The 9,014-nt window shown below is 42.6% G+C and overlaps 1 protein-coding gene across 2 annotated transcripts in view; it reads left to right on the top strand.

Moving 5' to 3' along the window:
* Positions 1-3,559, top strand: part of limk1a (LIM domain kinase 1a) — a 38,718-nt gene extending 35,159 nt beyond the window's left edge. For both annotated transcript variants that reach the window (XM_067246292.1, XM_067246293.1), the window contains one exon: positions 25-3,559. In XM_067246292.1, coding sequence (XP_067102393.1) covers positions 25-199 — 175 coding nt within the window. In that variant the 3' untranslated portion in view covers positions 200-3,559. The remainder of the gene's footprint in view (positions 1-24) is intronic.
* Positions 3,560-9,014: the final 5,455 nt, after the last annotated feature.

Genomic DNA, 9,014 nt, shown 5'->3' on the forward strand with positions numbered 1-9,014 from the left:
TCTGATTGGTTGGTCTCTCCACAGCCCCGCATTCACCAAGCTAGAGGAGTGGCTGGAGAACCTGAAGATGCACCTGGAGATGCGCCTCCCCATCGTGTCTGAACTGGACAAGATGCACAAGGCATTCTGGGAAAACCACACCAAGGTGGCAGTGCGGGCAGAGAACGGCCTGCACCCTCACCCTGAGCAGCCTGAGTAGCACCGGGGAGCCAGAGCAGACGAGCTGCTGCTAACCCTTCAAGGGTGGGCTAAAGGAGAGGTGCCATGTTGTGGCAGGCATTAGGGAGTGTAGTGCCTACCTTGGGCAATAGAGTGTATACATTGAAATGCCCAAAAGGGGGTGTCAGGATCTGTCAGTACCTCTGCATGCCAGGTTGGCCAGAGTGGGCATGAGCTGGCATGGGCTGGTATAGACTGGCAAGGTCTATAGACTCAGGGGTGAACGGAGGTGTTAAAAACACAAGTGTGAATTGCACTCATTCAACTCAAACCAAGAAATACATTTCACTACCATAGCTTGAGTATGCTGTAAAACATTGCTGCAATCAGTCTCAGCTTTGAAATCCCAAATCAAGTCATCAAATCTGGAATCAAAAGCCAGAGATTTTTCGCAATTGTTAAGCTTACAAATATGATGTCCAAGCAGATTCAGTGGCCTCAACAAAGCAATGCCTTTGTCTCGGCGTCCCTGCAGAGTATTTGTGCGTTGTGTGTTTGCAAGTGTTCCTCTGTGTGACTGATTTGGTTTGGTTTTGGTTTGTTGTTTTGAAACCGCTTTTGAAATGCTAAGGAAAAGGACCCTTTTTACGTGACGCAGAACACATAACTTGAGACTTCACGCACAGTCCAAATGTAATATATAATGGAGCAAAGCTTTTGAGGTTTTCAAACTTATTTTTCTTTTCTCCTTTAAAACTGCATGAGCGTAGATAGTTTTGCTGAATCTTGTAACTGGTCTCCCTCTCAACTCTTACTGGTCACACCAAAAACGGAGTCCGTATTTCTGTGGTTCTTCTGCCTTCTGTGTGCTGTGTCACTCTCTCTCACCATGTGTAGCACTGATTTGACTTTGAGGTACACGTTTTTCAAAACTTTGGTACATTTTCCCAATTCATGTGAGCCTGTTCCTCTCATTTATCACACTTGAGTTGGGGTGAAATCTCATGTACTCAAGCTCATACCTATGTATATACTAGCTGGTGATATTGTAAATGTTTTAAATATTGTAAATGTACAGACATATTTTGTATACGTATGCTACACATTGCTATATTTTTATTGGGCTAATGTTGAAATAAAGGACAGATAATGAAAAAGGAAAAGAAAAAAATAATAGCCAGGCAGTAGCTGAGTATGCTTGGGACATGTATGTACCACAAAACGTGCATGTTAAAGTCATGCTGGCGCTCTTGTTAGCATTCTGGTGTGTGTTCAATTCAATCTCGAAAATCAAGCTTTTGTATGGTTTTAAGAGTGTCATCTAAACGTATAGTTCCCCCTCTGCGGCTTAAAGCCTTAACATCAATTAGCTTAACACAGAATCAAGTAGCTAGATGAAAATTGGCAGGTATTTTTCAGAGCATCAAATGCAACTGTTAGAGTCCCAGGCTCAAATAATTCTCTCTTGGAGTTTTGAGGACTTTCTATTCTCATAGGGCATTAACTAGCCTGGATCCTAGATTTTCATAGTCCCATTCTGATCAGGCAGTGTAGATAAGTGCCCAGTTAGTGTGTCTGGTGTATGACAATGTATTTCTCTTGCCATGTGGAGCTCCCTTTTGGAATATCCACTGTTTACACTCAAAAAACTGTTAGCTGTAAATATGTCTGTTTCAGTCTGTCGTTGTGCATAACATTCTGTGCTCTATGGCCCTGAAGAAAAATAGTTGTCTTATAATGTCTAATCAGTCTTTAACTCATTCTATCTTTATATCCCTTCCGCGTTCTGCTTACAGTATCAAACTCATTTACTTTATATGTCTGTCTATCACCTATTGCTCCTTTTCCACTGTAATATGAGCTGCATGGTGTACTGGCTAGGTGTGTAACCACTGCTACCAACCCAACCTATTGTTTTAGGTTATAAAACAAAAGTTATTGATAAATACTGTATAAAAAACTGGCAAACAAATACAAAAAAATAACAGAAAGTGTACAGAGAGCAAGGGGCTGAAAGAGAAAGAAAATCACAGCGTCTCTTGATATGAAACCACTTAAATCTTTCAGTATAGATTTAAGTAGGCTACTTTGATTTGCACTATATTACAAAATGGCTATATCTGCAGCCATTGTTTTTATTTTTCTCTTTTGGGTTAGGCCTACTTGTGATTGGTTTTGGTTCAAGTTGATATGCAAGTCACTGATAGAGCCTTTGCATTTTAGGGTCCTGGGAAATGTATTATCTACATGGCAAACTGGAGAGTTAGGCAGCCATTTTAGGATTTAAATTTTGAAAAAGAAGAAAGAAAGTCTCTTATCTTCCTTAGCCTACATGTGCGCTTCCCTATTGGTGGCATGTGAATCACTGTATCAGATTTAGGAGCACATGTTATGGACTGCAGCTACAACTGCAGGCCGATGGAAATTAGATTTTAGAGAAGAGGGTGAAATCCATGGCTTGTCGTTGTCTGAATTTGTAAACAGCAGGTTATATTTTAACATCAAGCATCTTCATGGATTGAAGCTCGCTATTCCAAAAGTGCTCCAGTATCCTACTGTATTGCCAATCTGGAAACCACCCCTAACTGCTTCCAGTTTGCCACAGTAGGCTACAGAGAGTTCAACGTCCAAGCCTGGTGTGCCTGCTACCTACAGTCAGGTCATTAGCAAATGATGTTTGCGTGTCCTTTTCATTGCTTCACTTCACCGTTCGATGTCAGGAAAGGGTTTCGGCCACTGTTAGACCACTGTCATCTTACTCAACATTGACTTCATGGTAGACCGGATACTTTTGGCTCAGGGTTTAATAAATAGGAGGGTCTTTACACTTTATTCTATGCCGCGAAAATATTCAACAACAGTATGATAAGCAGAATGTCTCCAATGAGCATGCATTCTTTTGCATAAAAAAATCCCTTTTACACATAATGTGGTTGTCAGCGGGGCATGTATATCACTTAGCCATGAGTCCATCTCTTGTCCAGGCCATGCCAAGCATGTTACGTGTTTGTACGGATGCGTAGATGATGAGAATGTCAGCACTTCTTTGCAAAGGATCGTACCTCTGAACAATGCTGTGCCTTTGTTTCAAAGCTAGCCTTGCCAACGACTCTAAAAGGTATTTGTTTTGAACTGATTTTGTATCACTAGCTCAAACCCGAAGAAAGGATTTAATATCGTTGCTGATATGTTTTATGAAATTTTTCTCTTGTTCTATTTATATTTCCTGACCTCCATTGTCATTTTTCATAATTTAAGATTATGATTCTTATTTTATTTTATTTTTTACACAAGCTGTGAAAACAATTCTGCACTTTAATCTTGAACGTGAACATTGAGAATCCAAGGAGACGACTGTATTTCATTGCAGCTGGAATAAAACTGTTGCTCCTTAAATCAATTCATGACTTTGATTTATTATAGCAATATGCATTTTAATTGAACATTGTACACAATATCCACATAAATAATAAGACACATTGTTTAGACCTAATAAGCTACATGTTTACTGTTGGATACGCAGATAGGGGCTTATCCAACAGTTAGACCTATTCGCAGACATTTATAGCCTAAATAGTGAAATAAGGCTGGAAAATTGTTAGAGTAAACAAGGATACCCCCAAAATATGTATGTTTGAAAATGTCCCAAGCACACGTGACCTTCCTATCCACCCTGCGCATCCATGTGCGATTGTTTTCATTCCGACGGTGGTGCAGGCTGTGCTTCGTGACGTCATGTAAATCTAGCAGGAGTTTTTGCTTCTGAACGGTGCACCGTTTAAAATCCTCACTCAGAGAGGAGGCGTAGTCAGTGTGGTCGCACTGTTAGAGTAGGGATACAGAAAAGACAGAGACTGAAGCGGGACCACTTTCTCGAAATATCTTCAAGCAAGCCTTTCATGTTTGGTCGTGAATATTACTGACACGGGAATACACTCAATTTTACCCTACTTGAATAGGAGTCCGGGTATAGCGTTTTAAGACTACGAGTTAAGAAGAAACTTTACGAAATGGAAAATTCTTTAACCAACAACCGGTTTAGGTCTGCAATGTTCAACCACGGTGAGTAGGCAATGCTAAATTCTGTTAATTCTCAATGCAGGTGATGGCGTTAATTAGAAATTGAATCACCGGCCTACAGCTTTTCTGCGTGTCTCGTGCGTGTTAACTCTCATTGGCGGTGAAGGGGCGGCATTATTTTTCAATAATACACCTGGACGTTTGGTTCTTTCAAAGGACAGTGTCATGCCAATAGCTAAATAAAGCATCCACATTAGGCTACAGTTTAACAAATTAACAAACGAACGAAAGAAGGACGATTGTATTGATTGACTACAGACTGAGCCGAGTTGAAATGGATGTAGACGACTGTGGATGAACGGAGAGAGTAGCACCAAAAGTAACGGGACAGCCACGGGGGAAGCGTAGGGTTTAGCTTCAATTGCAGTGCAATTCTGTAGTTATGCAAGAATTACGCTGTCAGTCATCACACTGTATGACTATTTTGAAATGGAAGCGATGGATGACAAAATCGAGGTAATGACTAGAAGGGGGATACTTTCACTGGGTATAACGTCAAATCTATTTGATCGGAGTATCATTTAAAAAACTGCATGAAACAAAGTTTACATTTACCGCTAGTTTATCATGCTGTAATGTCAGGCAGTTTTATGTTGGCTATAGCATACAAACCTCTGTCATTGATGTCATCCGATCTCGAACTGATGTCTACTAAATTAATATTCATTTGTAAAGTAACTTAAAACAGAGCATTCTTTGCATTGTGGCTTACTGAAGGTACCGAATTGACCATCATATTCAAATAGCCAAAGTACCAGAATTTCTTTAGTGGAAGAACTGGCAATAGCCTATACAACATCGTCTTGTAGGCCTACTTAACAAACAGTCGACAATTAGGTCCACTGCTTCCCCAAGATGGCCAAAGACACATCATCTATGACAGGCTTACATTTTTTGCCTGCTGACCTTACCATAGGTGTAGTGCTATGCTTGCCTGCAGCTATAGGGCTAATCTATCCACCAACAGGCAGCTCATGTCTAACACTCCCAGTCTCCAGACAAGAGCACTCCCTGACATTTAGACACACACCCTTTCTACATCCACTCGGTAGTATTGTCTGTTTAAATGGTTAGCTTGATTCCAGAAAATGGCTTCTTCTGCCTGAGGAATAGCATATATTTTGAGTGATTGACAGGCTTGCTGGTATTGACTGTCCTGCCCAATCATCTGGACAGTAACTCATTACAGGAGTTTTCTGTGATGCATCAGCTTGAATGTGTCCCTATATGCCCTTAACTTGATCTGTTTGAGTTTGATCTGTAAACTCCTGATGCCATGGCTGGGAAACATCTGGCAGCTCCAGACTGTTGTCATGGGAAGGGGAGTGGAGCATTGTAGATGGATGTAGATGAGAGACTGGATTTAGACTGAACTCGTACTGCATACCTGTCTGCTGTTCTCTGCATCTTTCTTGTGTTGCTTCCTAGCACATGCAGGGGCTGAACCTTTAGAAGCCAATGCCTTGACATCACTGGCCACACACACATGCACAAAAAAACTGTACACACAACTTATAATTTAGACACATCTTGTTCAGAAGTACGGTTACAGACTTGCAACCCAAGATTAAGTGTGTGCGTGTGTGTGTGGAATCTATGCCTTTAGTTGTTTTAGATGTGCTTTAAATCAAGACAACACAGTCAGCTGATAGTACTGTTTTGCTCCAGTGCAGCAAGTTGAATTAGTCAGGCCTAATCCTCCTGTAAACTTGGAGTCCCTTGATGTGTAGCCATGCACTTCTTTGCTATTTAGTTCTTTTTGCAAATATACCATTACATCTCAAATTTCTATTACTCAGAACAAAGTTCTAATTTGGGTCCATTCTATACATTTTTAACTGCTGTCCTTATTGTCTCCATTGGAATCTAGGCCTGTCTAATGAGGCTTTCTCAACCCGTATAGTAATCAAGCGACATGTTTGTCTGTCACACAAGAAAAATAAACCAAATAAACCATGGCCCTAACCCAACACGACAACGCCAACCGTAGGAGGCTAAAGTCGAGGATGCGACTTCTCTCTGAAGTCCAGCTGGGAAAACAACCAGTTGTGGGAGACGTAAGCAGTGTTGACCATCCGCCCTGTTGCAGTGGCTAGCGGTGGACATTCTTCAGCGGACGCACCGTGGGGGAGAGGCATAGCCTTCCCAGACCGCTGTGGCTTCCCTAACAGCAGCCTGGGTAAAAGAGACTGCATGTAGGTCAAGAGAAGAACCACACGAAAAATTAAGAAGGCTAGCCATTACAGTGCAGTAAACCAGTGAGGACTGTGTGTATCCTGTCTTTTAATTAACGGTTTTCTGTCTGTCCTTTGAGAGAGCCTTGGTTTTAAGGGTCTTACATATTCTGCATTTAAGGGATGAATATAAATGGTATTGAAGCCTTTTGAGTGACTTTTGGGTGCCTTTCAAACTATGCAGTGTATAGCTACATCTGCTATGAGGATTATTGAGGGAAACTGGATTGGGCAGGAGGTCAACTATGCTGCATTTCAGATAGGACTAAATGATGGTGGGATTTGGAATCTCCTCATTCCAGTCCCAAATTGCCCCCCCCCCCCCTCCCTCTGTCTACTGCAAACTCTGACAGGTAAGCTGACATGAGCAGCCCTCTGCCCCGTTTTCAGTCAGGCCACATTTTCTGAGAAGGCTCAGAATCGTATGGGTTGATGTCACTGGCACGCAGCCTAAGTCTAGAAATATGTCAGAAGCCACTGCCCCTTTTTACATACCGTTCACAAGCATGCACAAGAACAGAACACATGCAAGCATGTGAAGACTTACTTTTACACTCACAAACACAGACATGCATGCAATATGTTGCAAATACACACATGTACAATTTAAAGATGTGTTGTAAACCTCTGACACATTCTCAAGAGCAAGCATACACACACACACACACACACATGTTGTCATCATTCAACAACCAGTTGCTTTTTATAGACACAAAAACAGCTGCTTTCTCAGACATTGAGACTCTGTACAGTTGATAAGCATAAAAAAGATGATTTTGTCTCGCTTGGGTTGGCTATGAACCAGGCTGTACAAGAACCTGAACTACATCAGTATTATGAATGATAACATGTTGCTGCCATAACCTGGTATTCATCTTCAACTGTTCTAAAGAAACTGTTCTTTTTCCCGCTGTGACCACATTCTAACAGGGTTTGTTAAATCCAGTGCCAGATTATACACAGATTAATATCCCATCAATCCACCACAGATTATTATCGTTTTTCTCTCAGTTAGGGCCAAAGCTCACAGGTGTGAAACCTCACTCGTATTTACTGAGCCGTGTGTGATTCCATACATATGTTGTTACCGTAGGTCATCTCTGAATTTGATGGAATGTCAGCTTGTGTGTGTCTACCGAATGCTGTAAATAATTAGAACTGTTTTCTTCCTATGTCTCCGTTGACCTCCGTTGACACACTGGAACCATCTTCCGCTCCTCTCTGCCATCCATTGTTCCTCTGACCAGATGACGAGGTAATGCAACATTCTTTTCCTTAGCCTCCTACTGTATGCACAGAAGACAATGTTGGCTGCAATCGGTGGTCTTGGTTTAATCATGGCGGATGATAGGGGTCACTGAGTGGGGTACATAGTCCTTACCGTAGGTCACTGGATGCAAGATTACCTCAAATTCAAATATTGTGGTACTGAACAGAGTTGTGCTTGTCAGTGAAAGTGGTAAGGCGGATAACTGATGTTTGCTGTGAGGCCCAGGGGAGTCTGCACATACCTGACGTGGCAAAAATGCTGTGTGTTAAAGGGTGTGGTCTTCATGCTTGATCCAGATCTTCTTGTTTTATGTCCCACGCTCAGTGACATCTGAGAACAGCCTGCTGCAGGTGTACCAGGTTTAATTTAGACTCCTCTGCACTTAGAGGGTGTGTGTGTGTGTGTGTACATATACAAGGCTTGTTGTCTGTCAACAGTGTGCGTGTATAGATGGTTTTAATAACCTTCTCACAATCCTGAACCTTTTGTCACACTAAGTCTTACCCGCGGCGACATCTAATGAATTATCACACACACACTCACTCCCTTTCTCTAAAATATGCACAGACACCAGTCATACCAGTAGCCACCCTCTCACCTCAGTGTCAAAGCCATCCGTCTCCACCCCTCCCCTCCCCTTCTGGATGTTGTCATCGAGGTCCAGTGGCTCCACAGCTGTGTTTGGTCTGGGGGCTTGGAGGGATGAAGGGGGAGGTGGGGGGTGATGTTTAGTTGTTTCCAAACACAACCCACAGCAGTCCTACCAGTTGGGGAGGGGCCAGGGGAGGGATCCGTATGGGTGTGACAGCTCTGTTCCTTCCTCAGCAGCAGAATTCCTAAACTCCGTGACAAAGCTGGGGTGTGTAAGGAGGGGGGGGTACGCCTCATGCGGAATTCTCAAAGGGATCCCGTCATAGACTCCAGAGAGCCAGGGAGTTAGTTACTGAGTTGCGCAGTCTTCTTATGACAAAGTGAGATGACATGTTATCATTGAGGTTTTGACTATTGTCTCCAGTCTTGTGAATGCGGTTGAACACACCCATGGCTAGGCCTTGAAGCTTTGTCTTGGTATCTCAATCTAGGTACCAAGTCTGCAGCTTGCGTACTCTTCTGTGTAAACACACTCATCCGTGGCTATAGCGCATGCCGGACTCTGGGGTGTGGTGTAGTAAGAGGGTGGCAGTGGTTTCCTCTCTTTAGTTTAAAAAAAGACACAAGACACACACTCACATACATGCACACATCGAGGGATGTTGCACTGGCCGAGGGCT

This window comes from Osmerus mordax, chromosome 11 (genome assembly GCF_038355195.1).
Source record: "Osmerus mordax isolate fOsmMor3 chromosome 11, fOsmMor3.pri, whole genome shotgun sequence".
Taxonomy (NCBI): Eukaryota; Metazoa; Chordata; class Actinopteri; order Osmeriformes; family Osmeridae; genus Osmerus; species Osmerus mordax.